This window comes from Cricetulus griseus, chromosome 2, assembly GCF_003668045.3.
Source record: "Cricetulus griseus strain 17A/GY chromosome 2, alternate assembly CriGri-PICRH-1.0, whole genome shotgun sequence".
NCBI lineage: Eukaryota > Metazoa > Chordata > Mammalia > Rodentia > Cricetidae > Cricetulus > Cricetulus griseus.
This window is the reverse complement of record NC_048595.1, coordinates 3,834,596-3,858,051: the sequence shown is the minus strand read 5'-3', so window position 1 is coordinate 3,858,051 and position 23,456 is coordinate 3,834,596. Positions and strand designations below refer to the sequence as shown.

The following is a 23,456-nucleotide window of genomic DNA, read 5'->3' as shown; positions in this document are numbered from 1 at the left end:
CTCCATTGGTTCCATTTTGTTTTTAACTATTATTGTTAATTAGATATTAATGAGGTGTATATATGGATGGGGGGACTCATTGGCTCTGTTCCATACGGTAGGGAAGCACAGGGCTGAGAATAGGGTCAAGAGCAGTTCCTGCTGCCTTCTTTGCATATCAGGTTGAGGGATGAAGGGATAAGAACAGCTCTGTCAGGCTTGACACAGTCTCACAGATACTGTGTGCGTGTGGGGGGATTCTTACTGCCTTGCTGTCCTTTTCACATATCTCCACTGTTTTATTTTTGTTAACCAAAGACTAACCGGCTGAGATTTGGCCCACTCCCCTTGATTAACGGGCAGTGAAAAACAAAAGTTCGACGGGTGTTGGTGGTGCACACTTTAATCCCAGCACTCGGGAGGCAGAGGCAGGCGGATCTCTGTGAGTTCGAGGCCAGCCTGGTCTACAGAGCAAGTGCCAGGATAGGCTTCAAAGCTACACAGTGAAACCCTGCCTCAAAAAAAAAAAAAAAAAGTCAAGATCAACTAGTAACAATCTTGTAATTTTATAAACAGGGAAGCCAGGAGTGACACCCGTCTGCTAGGGGCCATGGGTTTCTTGATAAGCTGGGAGGGACATCTGTCCATTTGTTAGGGCCTGTACTGCCTTTCTCACTAAGATGGAGGTCTGCGGTGTCCAGCCATGGCTTTGGGGCAGACTCCATGTCTGTCAGCTTATGATTTGTTGCCTGAGCCTGTATCCTCTTCCCACCCCGCTTCCTACCGAAGGACAGAGTAGAACCTGGGTGTGTCCTGCCCCTGGGTCCCTCTCCATCATCGAGATGCTCATCTCAGGGAGGGGGGTGGCTCCCAGGCTTCAGAGGATCGGAGGCCCATGCATTCGAGGTTGCTGTGTCTTGAGAATTGTTAGCTGAGCTGTCTGTGTTTCAGTGTATGCTGCCTGGGGAAATACCTAACATACCTGGTGTGCCTTATGGCCAGGGGTCACCACTGTCCTGCGTCTACCCTTTGAGTGGGCTCGTTTACACTCAGTGCCACTCCTCCTGGGAGTTTTGTAGACCCCCCCTTGGCCCACCCAGTCTCCTCTGGCCACTCCCTCCCTAGCCATGCAGGACTCTTTCTCTGTATCCCATGTCTCTTGTAGGGGGTCGGCCTGCTGGATGGAGGCACCCTAGAGGTCCTGGAGAGGCGCCTGCACGTCTGTGTCCACAACGGCCTGGGCTTCGTGCACCGGCCACAGGTGGTTGTGCTCGTACCCGAGATGGATGTGGCCTTGACGCGCTCGGCCAGCTTCAGCAGGAGAATCAGCGCCTCTTCTAAGAGCAGGTATCTCCCCGTGTCAGGGGGCCTGGGTGAAATAAAGATGCAGAGCATGCAGTGGGGGCTGCCCTGAGGGTGCCCCCATCACCTCTGTTCCATGCCGTGGGGGCTTGCCCTGAGGGTGCCCCCATCACCTCTTCCCTTTCTGCCACACTTATCAGGCAAAATATCAGGGTTAGACACTTAGGAAAAGCCCTTGTTTTGCTGTGACAACTTTGGGCCTAGAGCTTTAGAAGCCCCTTGCACCCCTCCTGGATGGGCCCTGGGGTTTCTTTTCCAAAAGCTTCACGTCCTACTCTGTGTTGAATCCCACGCGCCATGCCCCGTGCAGACATCACTGTAGGGTGTGCAGAGGTCAGCTGTCACACTGGGGCTCAGTGCTGGAAGGATCCTCCCACACCTCTGTGGCCACTCTCAGTGACTTGACTGTCTCCCTTGCAGGCTCTCTCTGCAAGTCTGGAAGTGTTGCTTAGTGGTGAACACAGTGGACACTGTAGGCTGAACAGAGCGGACCCACTGTGTCCTGTAGTCCCTGGACTGCTGCTGCTCACTGTGGGGAGGGGACCCAGGTGGGACAGGAGCCCGTGTTCCAACACCTCTTGGTTTGTGTTTCCGACCAGCTCTGGAAACCAGGCTCTAGTTTTGAGAAGCCGCTTGCGACTCCCGGAGATGGTCAGTCACCCAGCTTTTGCCATCGTCTTCCAGCTGGAGTACGTGTTCAGCAGTCCGTCAGGGGCGGACAGCAGTGTGAGTGTCCCTTTGTATCCCCTGTCATGCTGTTAGCTTTGTGCTGAGGGGGGACCTGGTGGGCACCAGTGTCTCTTCTGCAGTAAAAGCCTTGGTAACAGCGCGGCCCGTGGGGCTAGGGAACAGTCTCGTTCTGCTATCATAGTCTTCGTGGGGATCGGTTGTTCTGCAATGGTAGGACACGGCTCAGGAAGCTTCATGCATCATAACGGCTTTAATTCATAATTATTGAACCGGTAATTATCTTGAGAAATGAGGCCATTTTACTGTATTTTTCATTTGCTATTAAGTGTAGTAAAGCTTGAGTCTGCGTGAGTGATAAACGGCTTTTTATAGTGAATGTCCCATGCATCTACATCATAATTAAGAGTAAGAATTTGTAGTTTTGGTAGAGAACAGTGCAGTGGGGAAACAGCTTACATGTGGGCTCCGTCCCTGGGAAACAGATCACACTGTCCATAAGATTCAGTTTCTGTTTGGAAAAGACTGGATCATTTAACAGCTGAAGCAAAGGAAGGCTGACGGGCCATGGTGACAAGGGCCTTCCTTGTGGGCCAGTCTTGTGAGGAAGCGAGTTGAGTCCAGGGCAGGGGGCGGGGTTGGAGCCCACTTGCCCTCTGTGCTCTTGGTCCTTGCTGCTGCAGTCCTGGCCCTCACACAGGCCTTCCTGAGGTCAGCCTCAAGTCTTGGTCACTTTAGTGGACAGTTTATCACCTGCTGCCTTGTTTATCACCAGGTGTTTTACCTAAAATGTGCTGTGCAGATGCACATGGGTGTGGAGCATCATGGGTGGGCCATGGGAGAACCGGACCGTGGGGTGCTCTAGGCAGCAGGTGCCTTGCCCAGTGTGACCTTAGCACTTAGGAGGCAAAGGCAGGGGGAGCAGGTACTCAGGGCCTTCTTCAGCTGTTTACAAGTTTCTGGCCAACCTGGGCTACATAAGGCCTACCCACGGCATAGCCTTGTCCACAGGCTCTACTGGCCAAGGAGGGTCACATGGCGCCCTGCAGCGCAGCCCCACAGCTGCCTTTGGACGTGTCTTCTTCAGTTACTCATCCGATGTGGACTCCTTGCTTCCTTTTCTTTGCTCTTATGGATGTATGAGTATCCAGGGGTGTGCGCGTGTCTGCGAGCACAGGCGAGGAGGCCTGACGTTTACGACAGGAGTCTTTCTTGATCGATCTCCATTTTACTTATCTAGTAGTCTTTCACTGAACCCAGAGCTCAGCAATCCTGGCTGACCTAACCAGCAAGCCTGCCCTGGGATCATCTGTCTCTGCCTCCTAGGGGCTGGGATAACCGGTGTCACCATGCCTGCCGGTGCTTTTTCATGGCTCCTGGGGATGCAAGCTCCTGTCCTTATGCTTGCTCAGCAAACGCTTCCTCTCTGGAGCCATCTCCCTACCCTCTGAATATACATACATACATACGTACATACATACATACATACATACATACATGGAAAACTGACACACAGACAGGGGTGCAGACCAGCATGTGGTGATCCTTGTGTTCCCATCACCAGCTTTGTGTGTACCACTCTGGGTCTCATCTGTTCTTCCTCCCAGATTCCTTGAGAGCACATGTAATCCTTTTGTCATTTCTGTACATAGCTGGCAGCCATCCCCAAAGATGGGCTCAGCTCCTCACCATGGCTGCCACCACTGCACGGAAGGGTCAGCCTGGATGGACACTTCTCATCTCTTTCCTGTGGTCATTGAAAGCACCACCTTTCTCTAGTGTCCTCACCCAAGCCAGGCGCTGTGCCCCCCCCACTCCTGTTTTCTCGACATTTGGTGGACATATTCCCATGGTGGCTTTGCTGTGTTTGCTTGTCCTGTGTGCCAGGTTTCTGGCATTGTGCTTCAGAGCCGCAGTCCCCTTTTGTGAAGAGTGAATCTTCAAATAGCCCCTCTGGACAGGAGAGGGACCGCCTGGGTCAGAGAGAGCACCGGCTGAAAGTTGGATCCATTTCATTCCCAGCCTCAAGCACTTGCTCATTATTAACAAACAAACAAACAAACAAACAAACAAACAAACAAACTGGGAGTCACACCCATTGCTGTCTCACTCTTTAGCCATAGCAACTGACGCCTTGTCACTGTATTTTGTCTTTGGGGATAAATTGGACTGTGAGTTGCCCAAGAGGCAGTGTCCAGGGAGACTGCTTCCTTGTCAGGACTCAGGGGATGGTGTAACTTGACAGTCTCCATGGAGCTGCCTCTTTGCAAAGTTGTTAATGTGTGCAGCCATGGTTCCCAGAACGTTTGCCAACTGCCTGAATGATGGCGCACACTCCCTAAAGCCTGGGAGTGGGGTGAGGTCCCAGCTATAGACTTTGCTGGCAGAGCCTCCTGTTGTGTGTTCTTTCAAGGTAACTGCTTCCCTAGGCTTGTAGGAGGGAAAATGTTGACAAGATAGTCCTCTCTTCCAATCCCTAAGAAGTTAAGTCCTGACTTGTTATTTATGTATTTACCAATGTTCTTTGGTTTAACAGAGACTTCAGTGCTCACCATGTGTGGTGCTGGTTTGTAGGCAGGGCCATCTCTTGGGTGACCTTTGTAGCCTTGGTGTTGTCAACTTTGTATTACTTTTGCAGCAGGAACAGAATACCTGGTGGGGAGGAAGTGATGGTTGACCTCTGATTTGAGGGAACCCAGCATGGTGGAAAAGGCATTGTGTTGGCAGTGGCTTGCCAGGATGGCTTCAGGAGTGTGAGACCACTCACTCGCATTGATGGGCCAGGGAGCTGGGGTTGGGGTGGGGGGAGGCTGTATGTGCAGTCAGCTGCCTTCCCCCCCTTTTTTAATCCAGTCTGGACCCCTGAGTCCATGGGCCTGTGCTGCCCACATTCAGAGCGGGTCTCCTCATTGCCAGTTAATCCATTTGGAAAAGTTTGTCACGGGTATCTATTTGATTTCAAGGCCACAGGTATCTTTTTAATTTCATTTGTAATTGTGTGTGTGTGTGTGTGTGTGTGTGTGTGTGTGTGTGTGTGTGTGTATACACGCGCGCACGTGCGTGTGTACGTGTGTGGAGGTCAGAGAACAGCTTTGGGAGTTGGTTCTGTCCTTTCACAATGGAGGTCCTGGGGACCACGCTCAGGTTATCAGAGTAGGGCTGCAAGTGTCCTTACCTGCTGATCCATCTGCCTGTCACCACCAGGTGCTCCTTAATCCAACCATGTTGACAATTGCATTGACAATTGCAGTTAAGCATCTCAGACTTAACTGGGGTTTGGTTTGAGCCTATGGCTGAGGCCTCTGCCTCTGGCCTCTCATTGCAGCCTGGGGCCCCGGTGCTGGGTGGGCCCTGCTCATCCACAGGCTGAGAGCCCAGGAGCACTAACCTCTCTACATCTACATCCCCCTACCCCATTGTTGTTATTTTCATCCAGGTAACAGGGGAAGTGGCCTCCACCCGGGGCCAGAATGGAGCCCTGGGTACCAGAGCTGCCTGCCTCCTCTGCCCTGTTGAATCTGAGTCTTTGCTAAACACAGAGCTCACATTTCTTCTCCTCTTTTATGTGAGATGAGATGTGTAGCCAGGGACTGCCCCAGAGGCCCCAGAGGTCCTTCTGTGATGGGCCTGGGCTTTTAGAAGAAGCCAATTTGATTTCCTGCTTGTCAGCAGCTGAAGGACTCTTACCTTTGGTTGACTCCACTCCCTCACCCTGCTCCAGGGACCCGTCTGAGGGCATCTTTCTTCTCTGTCCCTCACTGCTCAGAATGTAAGTCTGCAGAGAGCACCTTTGCAGCCTGTGTCCACCCTCCCAATGTGACTTTCCCAAACCCTGCTTCCTTTGAGAGCATCATATCTCGCTGGATTCAGAAAGAGCCAAGGACCCCTGGAACTGGGAGTCACGCAGGTGACCATGGAAGACCATGGTCTGTGGAACCACGGAAACACGTTGTGCCAGGCATTGTAGTAAAACTCTGTGTGTGCACGGAAACACATTGTGCCAGGCATTGTAGTAAAACTCTGTGTGTGTGTGTGTGTGTGTGATGTGTGTGTCTGTGTGTGTGTGTGTGATGTGTGATGTGCTTTCGTGTGTGTATGTTGACAGATGTGTGCTCCTGAGTATGGGGCCTGAGATTGTGTCTGGAGTCTTCCTTGAGTATTTTATCCTTCGAGGCAGGCAGGGTTTCTCAAGCAAGCCTGGAGCTTGCTGTCTTAGGGTTCCTATTGCTGTGATGAAACACGGTGACCAAAGCAACCTGGAGAAAAAAGGGTTTATTGAGCTCACACTTCCACATCACTGTTCATCATCAGAGCAGGAAGTCAGAGCAGGAACTCCAACAGGGCCGGAACCTGGAGGCAGGAGCTGATGCAGAGGCCACAGAGGGCTGCTGCTTCCTTGCTTGCTCATTGTGGGTTCCTCAGCCTGCTTTCTTACAGAACCCAGAAACAAAGGCCCAGGGTGGCCCCGCCCACAATGGGCTGGCCCCACCCCCACATCTGTTACTAATGGAGAAAATGCCCTATGGGCTTGCCTCCAGCCTGACCCTAAGGAGTCATTTTCTCCATTGAGGTCTCCTTCCCTCAGATGACTCTAGCTTGTGGCAAGCTGACATAAAACTAGCCAGCGCACTCACCAGTATCTAGCTAGCCAGCCTGCTCCTGGGATCCGTCCCCGCCTTCTGAAGACAGGCCTCCACATCCACCCCTATTTTTGTGGTTTCTGGGGATCTGAACCCCTGTTCTCTTGCCTCTACAGCAACCATCTCCACAGCCACTGTTCTTGTATTTTTTTGACTTTTTATACTTTCAGATGGGAATTTTGGCTGCTTCCTACTAGATTTACTCACAGGTGGTTTGCTTTCCATGCCGTTGTGTGTACGTATTTTCTGTCCTTTACACCTAACGCAGCTGCAGCGCTGCTTGTGTGGATAGTCACGGTCTTGAACACGTGGCCGGCTTCCGTGCAGCACCTTTCCCTAAGTTAGACTCTGCGTCTGGAGGAGTGGAGCGGAGCCGCTGGTACCCGGGGCCCCGCGGTGACACCTTCCTGTTTCAGATCAAACCCTCCTGTAACGATATTCCACACCTGCTTACTCGTGGCTCTTTTGCCTGCCGCCCGCCTTGTGTGTGCGCGCACACATGTGCGAGTTTCTCTATGCGTCCGCCTGCCTTCTCTTCAGCCTTGTTCTCTTCTCTCCTGCTTCACTTCCTGTTCAGCGGTAACACTCAGGTGACACCTGAGTGAGAGTTCCCATCTCCTACAACCCCCGCCTGAGATGGCTTCCTGCTCCTGCCTCCTGTGGACTGGTTTCAGGTACCAGGGATGAAGTTCTTGTCCTCAGGGTGCTGCCCCAGCAGGTCCTTGTTGCTGGAGTTTCTTTGCTGGCCAGATCCCGCTGCCACTTTAGCTCCAAATAAGCACACAAAGACTTATACTAATTACTAAACTGTTAGCCAATGGCTAGGGCGTCTTACTGGCTAGATCTATCTTAATTATTAACCCATTTCTATAAATCTATATATTTCCACGTGGTCTTGGCTTACAGGAGAATGCCCAGACCTGTTATTGCTTTGACAGCTACATAGCGTCTTTTTACAGTCTCTCTCTGCCTACCTTTTCTCAGAATTCTCCTTGTCTCCTACTCCGGCCTGTCTTCCTGCCTCTATTGGCCAAACAGTGTTTGTTTGTTTGTTTGTTTGTTTTTAAGATTTATTTATTATGTATACAGTGTTCTGTCTGCATGTTTGCCTGCAGGCCAGAAGAGGGAGCCAGATCTCATTATAGATGGTTGTGAGCCACTGTGTGGTTTCTGGGAATTGAACTCAGGACCTCTGGAAGAACAGGCAGAGCTCTTAACCTCTGAGCCATTTCTCCAGCCCCCTGTGTTTTATTCCTCAACCAATAAGAGAAACATACATACAGAAGGACATCTTCCATCAGGCCCTATATTGGGCTAGCACCCCAGGAGGGGGTGCTCGCCCGCAGGGCCTCATTGGAGAGGGAGAGGAAGAGGGAGCAGGAACAGGCAGGACAGCCTCTCGAAGGGAAGCAGAAGCCAGGGCCCAGTGCTGCCCATGCAGCTGGCTTCTGGTGTTTATGCAGCTTCTGGGCCTGACTCAGTCTTCACAGGTGGCGGCCCCACTGGCCCACCTCACAGTCACTTCTGCAACCAGGGCAGCCTCTCTTGCTTCTTTCAGCCCCAACAGGCTGACAGAGGAGGCGGAGTTTTGCTAGCCCGTTAGCCAATCAGGAGGGCTGTTGTAGGAGGTGGAACTTGCTTTCATGGCTCATGTATATAACTAAAGATAACGACTGTACTTAGTTGAATGAGCAGAAAACATGGCCAAATAAATGATCACCACGAGTCTAAGTGACACCTTGTGTGCCAGGGTCCATACATGGGAGAGCGGATGACTTTAATTATGGGCTGTTAGACTTCCTTTGCCACCGTGGATGCCTGTGAAGGGAATTAGGTGGCAGTACCAAGTTCACTGCACCTCTCATTTGAGCTAGGTTGTGGCGTGAAATTGATACTGCGTGGTTGGGGACCCTTTGCTGGAGGGCTGGCAGGGAGGAGGGGTGAAGGTTGATGCTGCCACTACCTGTTTCCAAGACCGGTCTCCTTGGGTCTCAGCCTTGTGAGGTTTGCCTCAGTGGCCCAGAACTTAGGTTCTCTTGGATGATTGTCAGGGAATACATATTCTGAGATGATCTCTGGACTCAGGCTGTCTGAATCCATTTGTGATCTTCCAGGTGGGTAGGCGGTGGGCCCTGGGTTCCACGTCCCGTACTGGTTGTCTGGGTTTCACGTCTGCCCTCTAGGTGTGGGTCTATGAGTTAGACTGCAGAGGACAGAGCCTTCTCCTCCCACCTTGAGCCAGATTGCTCAGGGCTGAGGCTGGGGTCTGAACCGTGGCCTCCATAGTGGCCATGCTTTCTTGTTACCTCTCTCAAAGGTTTGATAACTACTTAGGTCACTCTGCTTTGTGTGCAGAGAACACCTTGATTGTCATTCCTTGGGTGCTAGCTGCGACTTGGTGTGTGTGTGTTTTGCTGGCTTGGAACTGCAGCTGATGGGACTGGTAGGGCAGCAAGCATCTGGGGATCCCTGTGTCTCACTTCCTCTGACCTGGGATTACAAGAATGGGCTACCACGCCTGCCTGTGGACCTTTTTTTTTTTTTTTTTTCCCTCAAATTGGTTCTAGAGATCAAACTTAGGCAAGGGTTGTACTGACAGCTTTCTCCCAGCACAGCTCTTTCTTTACCTTTCGTGTCTTCTCTCTGTGATTGGAGTGATGCAGGAAGCCTTCAGAGGCAGTCCACCATGGATGTTGGGGCTATTTGATTTGTGTTCAGCCAGGGGGTCGATGGGGTCTCATACATCAAGGCTTCCATCTCTCTGGGCTCATCCCAGTCTCTGGAATTGGCCTCAGGGGCAGCAAGTGTGAGCACTGTCTGGGTGGCTCCTCCCTCTCTACCCAGACAGGATGCCACTGTCACCTTTGTCTCTATCAGTGGGGCAGAAGGGCCCAGCAGCTGATGCTCAGAAGTACACATGGTGACCTCGGCTTCTGGAAAGAGCCCTCAGCAAACATCTGAGGAGATAAAGCTCCCGAGGGAATGAGAGGCTTCAGCCCATCTCTCCTCAGGGACTGTGTGGGGCTGCTGTCTAAGAGTGACAGGGTTTATATTCACACACTTCTGGAAGCCACAGCTTCAGTCAGTTCCACAGGGCACAGCCAGGTGTGGCAGGTGTGTTCCTCTGGGAGAGGCCCATTCCTTCTCCTGCAGGCTAGTCCTCAGCTCCCTCGGCGTCCATCTCCTCTCCTCTCCGCTCTGCCAGCACATTGCTGTCTCCATCCCTCATGTCTCTGGCTCCATCCCAGGTCTGTTTCCCACTCTTACCACACATGGCATTGGCTTCCCTGTAGCGCGGCTACCCCGGATGAGCTCCTCTCTCACGATGCTAGTCACATCTGGGACCCTGGGCTGTGGCAACTGGAGGTCAGTGTCCAGAATTCTGTCTGTGGCTTTGCTGGTCCTTCGGTTCCACAGCAGACCCTGGCTCATGACTTGTCTGTGCTCCTTTGGCTTTTTATATCATTTGCTACAGTTAAAAGTCTAAATGAAAACCGATCATTTCAGAGCAGTCTGAACTTTTCCTTTTTTCTTTTGAGGATGCATGAATTCTGATCTAAATTTGGCAGGAAAAGAAAAAAAAAGTCAGTAATCTTTTCGATTTTCACTTTTAAGATGGGATTGTCCTATATTGCCAAGGCTGTCCCTGAACTCCTTGCCTCACGGAGTCCCCCTGTCTCTGCTCCTGGGTAGCTGGTACTGGGGGGCTGCACTGTGGTACTAGCCAGCCTTTAATCCTAACACAAAGAATCATGGGCAGGGGAAGGCTGATGAGCCAGTGACCGCGTCTGCTCTGTGCCTGTGCTTGGCTGTGAGTAGTGAGAGGACAGCCTGAAGCAGGAGCCTCTGAGACAGGCGGATATGTGGAGCCAGGCTGCCACCAGCTCCCAGTTATCTTGCCCGGGTCTCAGATGATCAGTAGCTCACAGATCATCCCTTGCTGTTAAAGACAAAAGTGAGGAGAAGCGGGTGTTTATCTAACTGACAGATACTCCACATGGAAGAGATTCATATTGATCGAGAGCCAAACAGCCACAGAGAACCGTGAAATTGGAAAATTAGATGTCAGGCTCACCTAATTTGGGAAAGGAAGCCGGAAGGCACTGCACCAATCGCACCGACACTTGGATCCCTGCTTTACTTTGGATCCTGCCTTGAGTGGCTGTTTACAGAAGCCACCCAGCCGCTACCGAGTTTAAGGTGTTTTATTGGCGAGTGCTCTCACTGCATGAGTAGTGATTGTACGTTGAGAGGAGCAGATCTGTCACCAGTGCCGATTGACGCCCCGCAGCTACCCAGCACCTTCCAGAATCTGTCCTGCCCAAGCAGGGGCAGAGTAGAGGCCGGGGCAGGGTGGAAGCAGGGACATCCAGGCGTGGCAGAGTCTGATGCTAGAGTGCCCAATTTCTGGATTCTTTGCTTTATACTTCAGGGTTTTCTTCTCACCCAGTGGCCAGGAACCCAAACCCCGTTAACGCTGACAGGAATGTGAACTTGGCAGTACCTAGACCCACCATTTGAAGCCTGACTGTGGGGGAAGGACCAGCTCTGCCCTGCCGGGCTGCACAAGTTGAAGTCCAGTTGCATAGCAAGACGGTGGTCAGGACCCCTGGACTGCAGTTCCCTCTCATGAATATAAAGAGCACATGGCAGGACAGAGCCCCATGGCAGGAACAAGGCTGGGACACTTGGTGGTTCAGTTTGGTTGGCCCTTGAACTTGGCTGTGGTTTAGTGGAGCAGAGGGAGGCCTTTTGATGAGTGTGGGCATCTGCCTGGGATCCTGGTGTACTCGTGTGGCAGTGACGGTGCCATGGCCACCCCATGCTTCCAGTCAGATGAGCAGGCTCTGTCAGGACCTTGGCCACTGCTAGAACCCTGCCATCCTTGCTGCCACTTGCTGAAGCTTATGTCATCTTGTCCCTTGGCGCCCCTTTCTTGTGGATGGCGTTTCATGTATCCATCCCAGCAGAATGGGTTTCTGTGGATTTCTGTGGATTCCTTTCTCTTCATCAAGAGAAGGAGGCCCCTTCCAGGTTACTCAGGTTGTGTCCCCCATGCCACAGCGGTGCTGACCACCTGGCCTGGGTCTGTGCCCTCCGGTACCCTTGTCTGCACCTGGGTGACCTAAACCTGCTGCCTAGGGCAGTGAGCCTTCTCATCTGGTGTATCCGTTAACCCGTGTGTCTGGCTGGTCAGCTACCTATTAAGAGTGTCAGGAAGTGGGCCGGCTGTGTTCATACTCCTTCACTTCCTACCGCCTTTAGGATGTTGCTTTAGAGCATGTGGTGGCCGGGGCTTTGTGTCCCATGAGAAGCAGGCTGGCAGCCCCTTCCCTGGGCCTTCTAGCCTAGAGTTGTGGGTCACCTTCCCAGGACCTGACTATCAGGGCTTCTCAAAGTGGTCACCTCTTGACGGGCCTAGTGGCGTTTCTGTCCTCCACAAAGACCTGGAGTTCAGCTGTAATCTTACTTATAAGGAAAAAAAGATGAAAGTGACAGCTCTAGAATACACTGCTGAGCTGGGTTCCACATCTGTGTCTGTAGAGACGACTTTCTGTAAATGACAGATGCCTCGTGCCTGGGTTTCCTCCGGCCTCATCCTTTTCACCAGGCCACTCACTGAGAAGGTGGAGGAATCGTGCATAAAACTGAGCCTGATTCCTTTTCCAGCTCCATCGACATTCTCCAGCGTGATATGCTCATCTCCTATTGAGTCTTGGATGAAGCTATGAACCGGTAACCCTAGGTTGATCATGCATCTCCACCACCCATATGCACACACATACACACACCTTTACATACACACATAAACATACCTCTACCCACACATACACACACATGCACACATATGCACACGCATGCTTAGACATTCTCCACATATATACCTTCCATACACCTACACATATGTACACGTACAGCCCCTCACATATATACATATACACATACACGTGAATATCTCCCACATATATTTACACAGATAGACCACACACAGGCACACAATACACACATATACACACACGTAATACATATACATACACACATACATAGACACACACATACGTGACACACACACATACACACCCACTTACACACACACACACTTACACACTCACATACATAGACACACACACATAGATACACACACATACATAGACACACACATACACACATACATAGACACACACATACGTGACACACACACATACACACCCACTTACACATACACTTTCACACACACACTTACACTCTCACATACATAGACACACACACACACAAACACACACACGCTGTCAGTTTGCAAAGCTTCTGTTCAGCAATACAGGTTCCATCCTTTCATTTTCCTGATGTGTTTGACTAGAACTCAGCAAGTTTCTGTGGGTTTACAGAAAGGTCCGTGAGGAGTGGCCCTCACTGCCTTGAGCCACAGGAGGAGCCCGATGGGGTCCTGAGGCTGGTGCGTCTCAGGACAGGTAGTGTCTTATACGGTGGCCTCTCGCTGCTCTGAGCTCCTGAAAAGGTTACGTGTGATCACATCACTGGTTCCCACCGTGGCAGCCGCTGCTGCTGTAACTCTGCGGTTGTGCTTTGTCTCCATTCTAGGCGGGCTCGTCCACCTCTCTCTCCAGCTTGGCAGGCATGCACATGGTTCGCTGGGCTGTGTGGAACCCCGAGCTGGAAGCCACCTCAGGACGGGTGACTCTGCCACTCCAGGGTGGGATCCAGCACAACCCCTCACGCTGTCTGGTCTATAAGGTGCCTTCAGCCAGCATGAGCTCTGAGGAGGTGAGTACTTCATAGGTGTGGTTCTCACGTGCTTCTAGCAAGTGCATGTGAGGGGTGGGGTGACTCTCATGGGAGGAGTCACCCATGAGAATGCATGTGGTGGCCAGCAGTTGACATTGTGCGTGCGTGCATGTGTGTGTGTGTGTGTTTGCGTGTGTGTGTGTGTGTGTGTGTGTGTGTGTGTGTGTTTGCGTGTGTTTGCGTGTGTGTGTGTGCGTGTGCGTGTGCGTGTGTGTGGTATTTGGGTGCAGTCACCCATAAGCTTGCATGTGGTGGCCAGCAGTTGACATTGTGCGTGCGTGTGTGCGTGTGTGTGCGTGTGTGCGTGTGTGCGTGTGTGTGCGTGTGTGCGTGTGTGCGTGTGTGCGTGTGTGTGCGTGTGTGTGCGTGTGTGTGCGTGTGTGCGCGTGTGTGTGCGTGTGCGTGTGTGCGCGTGTGATTGTGTGCGCATGCGTGCGTGTGCGTGTGTGTGGTATTCGGGTGCAGTCACCCATACGCTTGCATGTGGTGGCCAGCAGTTGACATTGGATTTTTTTCTCAGTGTTCTTCCCCATGCTGTTTTTGGACACAGAACCTCACTGAACTTGGAGCTTGCTGATTGGAGCTAGCATGCTCGGCAGCGAGCCCCTGGGAGCCAGCTCTCCTCTCCGCCCCCAGTTCTGGAGTTATAGATATGCACTGGCACTCCTAGCTTCTTGTGAGTTCCTAGGATTGAACTCGGTCCTCACACCTACTCAGAAGCGTTTTACCCATGGAGTCTAAGTTTATTCATTTTAAGACTCCAGACTGACTAGTGTGGGCTGAGAATTTCATGAACACACCTCTCGCTGTGTCCGGGACCTGCCCCTGCTGAGTTGTGGTTGGGCCAGTTTCATCCTGGGTCTGCTAACCCCTTGTTCACATCTCCGCCTCTGGATGTACCGTTTCACACACTCTGTGCACACTTTGGGAGGAGTGTCTCCTCTACTTGTGTCTGGTTGGTGCCTCAGAGGAGGGTGTCATATGGTTTTTGCCAGGAGGGTGAGTGGTGCAAGAACAGGGCAGGATTTTGGTTTGGTCCCCAGCTGAGCTTTACACCCACCACACACCCCTCTCAGCTGTATGTGGGGCGGCAGGTCCACAGCAGATGCTCAGACTAAAAAAGCTGCTCGGCTGTGGCGTTCTCTGAGCTCCGGCCCGGAAAGCAAGTAAGGTCAGGAGAGGCTAAAGGGTGTGTGTGTCACCCTGGCTGCCCTGCCTGCCCTGGCCGCCCCAACCAGGTTGTGGTCTTGGAAGTCAAGTACCCAGGGCACCATGGGCAGGTTTGGAAGTATGGCTTGGCTCTGGCCAATGTTTGGGGCCATTGTGACCCCCTAGGGTATGTCAGGAGCACCCCCTTCCATGTGGTGCCTATGGCCTGCCTGTCTCAGCTCTCGTTTCCGCTTTCTCTCAGGTAAAGGGGCCGTAACCTCACTGTGTCACTTCTATGCTGACTCTGGCTACAGCTGTTATTTCCAGGGTTGTCATTTGCAATCTGGCTGATACTTTAGGGACCTGCATCAGGGAGCAGCTGATTGTTCCTTGTTAGGAGCTGTGGCTCTCATTATGGGTCCATATTTTGCTGGGTGTCCATATAGTCTAGTTTGAGTCCCTATTATGAAATCACTATCAGAAATCTCAAAGCCATTGCCATCCCCCCACCTCCGTCTTTTTAATCACCACCCCCCTCCTCTCATCCCCTGTGTATGTGTGTCTCTGTATGTCTGTCTGTGTGTCTGTGTGGTTATATGTCCCTCTGTGTGTGTGTCTCTCTCTGTGTGCCTGCCTGTCTCTTTCAGTCTCTCTTTGTCTCTCTGTCTCTGTCTCTTTCTGTCTCTGTCTCTCTCTGTCTTTGTCTCTGTCTGTCTGTCTGTCTCTGTCTCTTTTTCTGTGTGGCTGCCTCTCTCTCTCTCTGTCTCTCTGTCTCTTTCTGTCTGTCTGTCTCTGTCTCTCTCTGTGTGGCTGCTTCTCTCTCTTTCTGTCTCTCTGTCTCTGTCTCTTTATCTCGCTCTGTGTCTGTCTGTCTGTCTGTCTGTCTATCTGTCTCTGTCTCTGTGGCTGCTTCTCTCTCTTTGTCTCTCTGTCTTTGTTTCTTTATCTCTCTCTGTGTCTGTCTGTCTCTGTGTGTCTGTCTCTCTGTCTCTCTCTGTCTGTCTCTTTCTGTCTCTCTGCGTCTGTTTCTTTATCTCGCTCTGTGTCTGTCTGCCTGTCTGTCTCTCTCTGTCTGTCTGTCTTTGTGTCTGTCTGTCTGTCTCTGTCTGTGTGTCTGTCTCTCTCTTTCTGTCTGTCTCTGTCTTTCTCTCTGTCTCTTTATCTTGCTGTCTGTCTGTCTGTCTGTCTGTCTGTCTGTCTGTCTGTCTGTCTCTGTATCTCTCTCTGTCTGTCTGTCTGTCCCCTCTACAGCTTGTCTTACCACTTTGTTGCCCTCCCTTCTTGATAGTGAGAACTGTGTCAGGCATTAACATTTTGAAAGTTTGACTTGTTTGGTGACACACATGTCAGACATTTCCATTTCCCACGAAGAACACCACATCCGAGTTCCATTTCTCAGTCCCAGAACTGCTGACATTTCTGCCAGGTAGCTTGTGCTGGGGATTGCCCGCTCTAGAGGGCTTTTGGCTGCATCCCCATCTTCTGCCACTAGATGTCAGTAGCATCCCCAGTTGTGGCAGCCGAAGTGGCTGCAGGCATCTCTGAAGGCTTTGGGGTCAGAAGTGCCTGGGGTGGAGGACCAGCACTGCGAGCAGACAGAATGGATTAGAGTGGGGAGTGTGATGTCACAGGCTCTGACTCCACTCCTGTACAGGGAGAGCACCCTGCTTCTCCGTATTCCTCGCCAGTGGCGCCAACACTGGCCAAGTGAAACCAGCTGGAATCAAGGTGTGCATCACCTGTGCCCTCTCCAGACAGCTCCGCAGCCCTTCCCTTGTTCAGCCACTGTTTTTGAATTTGCACATGGAGATGTGGGAGACTCCCCGAGCCCACGGCTCACAGCTGAGCAGGAACGGCAGCTGTCAGTCAAGCAAGCAGCAATACTGGAGCTGCTGCATCATTTCTGGGAAGCACGTTTTAGGGTTCATCGTGTCAACAGCTGTTTCATTGTTTGCTGTGAAGTGAGCAAACAATGGCTGTGTCTGCTGCCTACCTCTCGTCCTTTTCTTGTCTTTTCCTTTGGGTGAATAACCCTTTAAAAGTATTTATAACTCCAGAAGCCGGCACTTTCAGTTCCTAGCTATGATTTATAGTCCTTTACCTTTGATTTTGAAATAGGATGCTTCCTACACAGTTAGTCTATCAGTTGTAGACATCAGGCACTGAGTTCCTGAGCTGACCGATGAGGGACACCCCCCCCCCCCGTCCTCTTTACAAGTCACTGGTCCTCATGTACCGATGCACATGGCAGGTCTGGTTGGAAAGTCGAAGGGTGCCCGGGAACTGGGCAGCACTCACAAGGGAGGGGCTTGGAATCAACCTGCAAAGTTGCTTAATGCTGTAAGCTTATCCCAAGCTGCAGTGTGGATCTGACCTTAAACAGCAGGCCAAGGGGTTTGAGACCCGACTGTGCGTGGGCTGCCCACTGGAGGAGCACAGGCAGGAGAAATCTTCAGGGCACTGTGCAGGTTTGGAAAGGAGCACTCAGGTGGACACCATTACCCATAGGAACTGTGGCCAGAAGCTGGGGCCTGAGCCCTGATCCCACTGGCACACATTCTCCACCTTCCTTCTTCATGGACTGCACAGCAGCCATGGACTCTAATTGTAATCTTTAAAACGAGTGCAATGCAATCTAATCGATTTTGTATAGCAGGAGCCAATGTAGAGAAAAGACGTTTGGTAGACAGCAGCACTGAGATGGCAAAAAATCGGTTATCAAAGATCTTAAAACAGCCGGCGTGGAAACATAGCTCAGTGCTAACACTACTGAGAAGAGCGAGGAGAGGCAGAGATGAGGGAGATGGAAATTTTAGAACTGAAAGCAGTAAAGTGAAAACCTTCACGAGTTGTGCTTTCTAGCCAGGCGGATGACCGAAGAGTTTGTGAGCCTGGAGATCAGTCAGCAGAGCTGGGATCTCCTGAGATGCAGGAGTTGATTGGCAGCAGCAGGCTGGGCTCCACTGCCAACCAGACAGCGCCAGAATCCAGCACCCGAGTCAGCACCTGATCCCAGGAGATGGGAGGGTGCCTGGTGCAGGAAACACCTGAAGTTAGGACAGGAAACATCGGGCAAGAGACACAAGCCTAGCTATCTGGAAGTTCCACCAAAGCCTAGAGACGAAATGGGAAGTAACCTCAGCCAGACGATGTGAAATCTCGGAGAACTAAAAGCAAAGAAGAGGAGCTGAGAACAGACATAGAAAAGTGGCTCCTTGCCTGCAGAGACATGGTGACGTGGATGGTGCTGGCGGCTCTCTAAAGCCACAAGGAGGCTCCTTGCCTGCAGAGACATGGTGACGTGGATGGTGCTGGCGGCTCTCTAAAGCCACAAGGAGGCTCCTTGCCTGCAGAGACACGGTGACGTGGATGGTGCTGGCGGCTCTCTAAAGCCTCAAGGAGGCTCCTTGCCTGCAGAGACACGGTGACGTGGATGGTGCTGGCGGCTCTCTAAAGCCACAAGGACCAATGGGGGAAAAACAAAAGGCTTTGGAACCCAGGACTCTGCACCCATCAGTAGTCACCAGAGCACAGGCATTACCTTCCCAGGGAACTGAAGAAGGGAATTGTGGAGCAGCTAGGCGTTGGCTGGGTTTCTCCAGACAGAAGGAAATGTGTGAGGGGCTTCATGGGAAGTAGAGGCCGAAGCTACATTGTATCCCGTGAGGTCTTCAAGGTGATTAGATGCAGTAGGATGGGGTAATGTCAGGAGCCAGGGTCTGGGTGAGAGCACCCACATTCCATCCTCTAGAGGTAAGGAGATGCCGGAGATGAGTTTTCATTTAATTCTTTTAGTTACTTGAGAAAGGGTCTCGCTGTGTAACCCGCACCGGCCTCAAACTGGTGGTGACCCACCTCTCAGCATGCACCACCACCCTGGTGGAATTTATATTTAAAACCTTTAGAGAAATCATTAACAATAAGATACCACATTAATTACAATTAATTTTGTCGTGACCAAAATGCCAGACAGAAGCAAGGGCGGAAAGGCATACCGTGGCTCATAGCATCGGAGGGACTACAGCACACCCTGGCGGGGAAGGCAGGGCGGAGCAAGTGGAGGCAGGAGCATTTGACACAGACTTCTCACTTGGGAGAACACGGGGGAGAAGGAGCCAGCCAGAGTCGGGGGGTGGGGTGGGGGGAGGTGTGGTGGTGGGTGGTGGGTGGTGGTGGTGGTGGTGTGGATATGATCCGCAGAGGTGGCTCCCAGTGACCCATTTTCAACAGCCAGGCCCCACCCAGTAAAGGTCCACATGCCTTCAAGATAGCTCTGAACATGAGCCTATGGGGGGCATTTCAGATTCAAACCACAACAGTCTAAACCCAGTAGGTGCTGGGAACCGAACCTGGGTCCTCGGCAAGAGCAGCCAATGCTCTTAACCGCGGAGCCATCTCTCCGGCCCCTATGGTTCGGATTTTTTTTTTTTAATTTTTATTTTAATTCTTTTTTTTTTAAGATTTATTTATTTATTATGTACACAGTATGTCTGCAGGCCAGAAGAGGGCACCAGATTTCACTACAGATGGTTGTAAGCCACCATGTGGTTGCTGGGAACTGAACTCAGGACCTTTGGAAGAGCAGGCAATGTTCTTAACCACTGAGCCATCTCTCCAGCCCTTATTTTAATTCTTAAAGAATGTAGTGTCTACAGAGTCACTTTCTGGCAGTCAGTTCTCAGAGAAATGGGAACCGGTTTACACAGCAATTTGTCCACCACCGTTTGCAGCACCTCTGTGTAAAGCCAGCAGACTGGCAGCTAGCCAGGTGTTCCCAGTGAGTGGATGGATGGATGGATGGACGGACGGACGGACTGTGGTACATCAGTGTGATAGGACATGAAAGGCATGGACTGTCCATATATGTCTCACAGTGTGGTCAATCTCCATGGGCATTGTGTTGACTGAGTGAGGAAGCCAGTCTCAAGGGCTGCGTGCTGCGTGATTGTGTTTACATGACACTCAGGAAGACCAGCCTAGTGATGGAGAAGCAGGCAGCGGCTGCTTGGACCAGCCGAGCGAGCGAGCGAGGGAGGGGATGGGCAGGTCATGTGACTTTGCACTGGGGTTAAAACCCATAGGGCTATAGTTATGTGAGCAAGTCAACATTACATGTTAATTAAAAACACATATATTGTGGCTTATTAAGTACCTCAAACTATACTTCTTGGGTAAATCTCATTCCCTGATAATATGGTCTCCTGGGATTTTAATGCCACAACTGATTTTCATCCCAGAAAATTACTTGTTTATGATCCGAGAACATGTGGCTTCCAGAGTCTTTGGTCTCTTATTTAAACTTCTTTTGAGGGGGGTCTGGGCAGTAGGGCTGGGCAGCTGTACTGCCGAGTCACTGACGGGGGGGGGCCGTCTGGGCAGTAGGGCTGGGCAGTTGTACTGCCGAGTCACTGACGGGGGGGGGATGGGGGGAGTAGGAGGTGGGGGAGAGGGAGGTGCCAGTGAGGAGTGCCTTTGTTGCTCTCGTGGGGTCCATCACAGGTGAAGCAGGTGGAGTCGGGAAACATCCAGTTCAAGTTCTCGCTGAGCCCAGACATCCCCACAGAGCATGTCAGCGGCCCCAAGACAGAGCGGTGTTCCTTCAGGAAGACACCCGTGTCCCCTTCAGGTGAGTTCCCCAGAGCTGACTCTAGTCTGCAGCTCGCTTCCCTCTCTCATCAGCCCTGCAAGGTAAGGGCTGCAGGTTGCTCCAATGAATCGGTTAGCGGGCTTTTAATAAGATGATGACGTACGATTGGACAGCGTGATAATGTGGGCTTAGCCGTTTGTCACCCAGCCTTCAGCCACAAACTGGTCCAGTTGCTTAGCAGCTCCCCAGGCAAGTCTGTGTCTGCCGGTGAAGGGTGACTTCCTCAAGGGCCCCTCACAGGGGCACCCCGCGAACATGAGGCCTGGGAATATAAGGCCATCGGGAAGTGCTGGCAGCCAGCCCTGGTTTCATGTTCCTGTTGTTGGCCTTCTGTTTGCACCGAAGCACCGTTGACTTCCGATGTGTGGTTTGTGGGTGTCCCTCCAGGAAAGGGTCATAACGGGATGCCAGTGGCTGTGGCCCCCAACAGAGGTTCAGTCCTTACCCTGTGAGTGACAGGTCCACCCATGTGTGTGGGTAGGGGGGGCGGGGGGTTGAAGAACCATGACTATCACTGAACTTAAACGGCCCAGTGTCTTCTCTGTGGCCTGGGCATGCACTCAGTGCCTTTTGCTTCAGGCCTGAGCCTGTGGTGAAGCCAGGATGGCATGCACAGCAAGGTGCATATGTGGCTGTTGAGTTGTGGCCTGGGTTTCTGGAGCAGATCTGTCTCCTGCTAACTGAGGGCTGCAGCAGCCTGGACACGGTGGCCTCGCGCTTCTGATCCAGATGGATAGAAGGAGAATGAGCAGCTTGTGAATCCATGGAGCAGAGCAATGTGCTCTCCTCCTCTAGCTGTGCTCCCTTGATCCAGCTGTGCGCCCCTCCTCCAGCTATGTTCCCTTCCTCCCACTGTGCTCCCACTTTCCCACTGCGTGCTTTTCCTCTGGCTGTTTTCCCTCCTGTTGTGCTCCCATGCTCTTATTTTGTTTCCCTCCTCCCACTGTGCTCCCCTCCTCCTGCTGTGCTCCCTCCTCCTGCTGTGCTCCCATCCTCCTGCTGTGCTCCCCTCCTCCTGCTGTGCTCCCATCCTCCTGTTGTGCTCCCTCCTCCTGCTGTGCTCCCTCCTCCTGCTGTGCTCCCATCCTCCTGCTGTGCTCCCTCCTCCTGCTGTGCTCCCATCCTCCTGCTGTGCTCCCCTCCTCCTGCTGTGCTCCCCTCCTCCTGCTGTGCTCCCCTCCTCCTGCTGTGCTCCCTCCTCCTGCTGTGCTCCCTCCTCCTGCTGTGCTCCTCCTCCTGCTGTGCTCCCTCCTCCTGCTGTGCTCCCCTCCTCCTGCTGTGCTCCCCTCCTCCTGCTGTGCTCCCTCCTCCTGCTGTGCTCCCCTCCTCCTGCAGTGCTCCCCTCCTCCTGCTGTGCTCCCCTCCTCCTGCTGTGCTTCTTCCTCCTGCTGTGCTTCTTCCTCCTGCTGTGCTCCCCTCCTCCTGCTGTGCTTCCTCCTCCTGCTGTGCTCCCCTCCTCCTGCTGTGCTCCCCTCCTCCTGCTGTGCTTCTTCCTCCTGCTGTGCTCCCCTCCTCCTGCTGTGCTCCCCTCCTCCTGCTGTGCTTCTTCCTCCTGCTGTGCTCCCCTCCTCCTGCTGTGCTTCCTCCTCCTGCTGTGCTCCCCTCCTCCTGCTGTGCTCCCATCCTCCTGCTGTGCTTCTTCCTCCTGCTGTGCTCCCCTCCTCTTGCTGTGCTCCCTCCTCCTGCTGTGCTCCCCTCCTCCTGCTGTGCTCCCTCCTCCCACTGTGCTCCCACTTTCCCACTGCGTGCTTTTCCTCTGGCTGTTTTCCCTCCTGTTGTGCTCCCATGCTCTTATTTTGTTTCCCTCCTCCCACTGTGCTCCCCTCCTCCTGCTGTGCTCCCTCCTCCTGCTGTGCTCCCATCCTCCTGCTGTGCTCCCCTCCTCCTGCTGTGCTCCCATCCTCCTGTTGTGCTCCCTCCTCCTGCTGTGCTCCCTCCTCCTGCTGTGCTCCCATCCTCCTGCTGTGCTCCCTCCTCCTGCTGTGCTCCCATCCTCCTGCTGTGCTCCCCTCCTCCTGCTGTGCTCCCCTCCTCCTGCTGTGCTCCCCTCCTCCTGCTGTGCTCCCTCCTCCTGCTGTGCTCCCTCCTCCTGCTGTGCTTCCTCCTCCTGCTGTGCTCCCTCCTCCTGCTGTGCTCCCCTCCTCCTGCTGTGCTCCCCTCCTCCTGCTGTGCTCCCTCCTCCTGCTGTGCTCCCCTCCTCCTGCAGTGCTCCCCTCCTCCTGCTGTGCTCCCCTCCTCCTGCTGTGCTTCTTCCTCCTGCTGTGCTTCTTCCTCCTGCTGTGCTCCCCTCCTCCTGCTGTGCTTCCTCCTCCTGCTGTGCTCCCCTCCTCCTGCTGTGCTCCCCTCCTCCTGCTGTGCTTCTTCCTCCTGCTGTGCTCCCCTCCTCCTGCTGTGCTCCCCTCCTCCTGCTGTGCTTCTTCCTCCTGCTGTGCTCCCCTCCTCCTGCTGTGCTTCCTCCTCCTGCTGTGCTCCCCTCCTCCTGCTGTGCTCCCATCCTCCTGCTGTGCTTCTTCCTCCTGCTGTGCTCCCCTCCTCTTGCTGTGCTCCCTCCTCCTGCTGTGCTCCCCTCCTCCTGCTGTGCTCCCTCCTCCTGCTGTACTCCCTCCTGCTGTGCTCCCCTCCTCCTGCTGTGCTTCCTCCTCCTGCTGTGCTCCCCTCCTCCTGCTGTGCTCCCCTCCTCCTGCTGTGCTTCTTCCTCCTGCTGTGCTTTTTCCTCCTGCTGTGCTCCCCTCCTCCTGCTGTGCTCCCTCCTCCTCCTGTGCTCTCCTCCTCCTGCTGTGCTCCCCTCCTCCTGCTGTGCTCCCTCCTCCTGCTGTGCTCCCTCCTCCTGCTGTGCTCCCCTCCTCCTGCTGTGCTCCCTCCTCCTGCTGTGCTCCCTCCTCCTGCTGTGCTCCCTCCTCCTGCTGTGCTCCCCTCCTCCTGCTGTGCTTCCTCCTCCTGATGTGCTCCTTCCTCCTGCTGTGCTCCCTCTTCCTGCTGCTGTGCTCCCTCATCCTGCTGCTGTGCTCCCTCCTCCTGCTGTGCTCCCTCCTCCTGCTGTGCTCCCCTCCTCCTGCTGTGCTCCCCTCCTCCTGCTGTGCTCCCTCCTCCTGCTGTGCTCCCCTCCTCCTGCTGTGCTCCCTCCTCCTGCTGCTGTGCTCCCTTGATTCCTCTGCCTCCTCAACATCAGGGATGCCAAGTGGCCATGG

The 23,456-nt window shown here is 53.1% G+C and overlaps 1 protein-coding gene across 13 annotated transcripts in view; it reads left to right on the top strand.

Moving 5' to 3' along the window:
- LOC100772374 (nephrocystin-4) overlaps positions 1 to 23,456 on the top strand; it is a 91,361-nt gene that overhangs the window by 25,459 nt on the left and 42,446 nt on the right. For all 13 annotated transcript variants that reach the window (XR_004768086.1, XM_027398392.2, XM_035439355.1 and 10 more), the window contains 4 exons: positions 1,145 to 1,326; positions 1,941 to 2,067; positions 13,269 to 13,451; positions 20,121 to 20,247. Coding sequence is in view for 12 of the 13 variants with exons in the window: in XM_027398392.2 (XP_027254193.1) it covers positions 1,145 to 1,326; positions 1,941 to 2,067; positions 13,269 to 13,451; positions 20,121 to 20,247 (619 nt within the window). In the remaining variant the exon portion in view is untranslated. The remainder of the gene's footprint in view (positions 1 to 1,144; positions 1,327 to 1,940; positions 2,068 to 13,268; positions 13,452 to 20,120; positions 20,248 to 23,456) is intronic.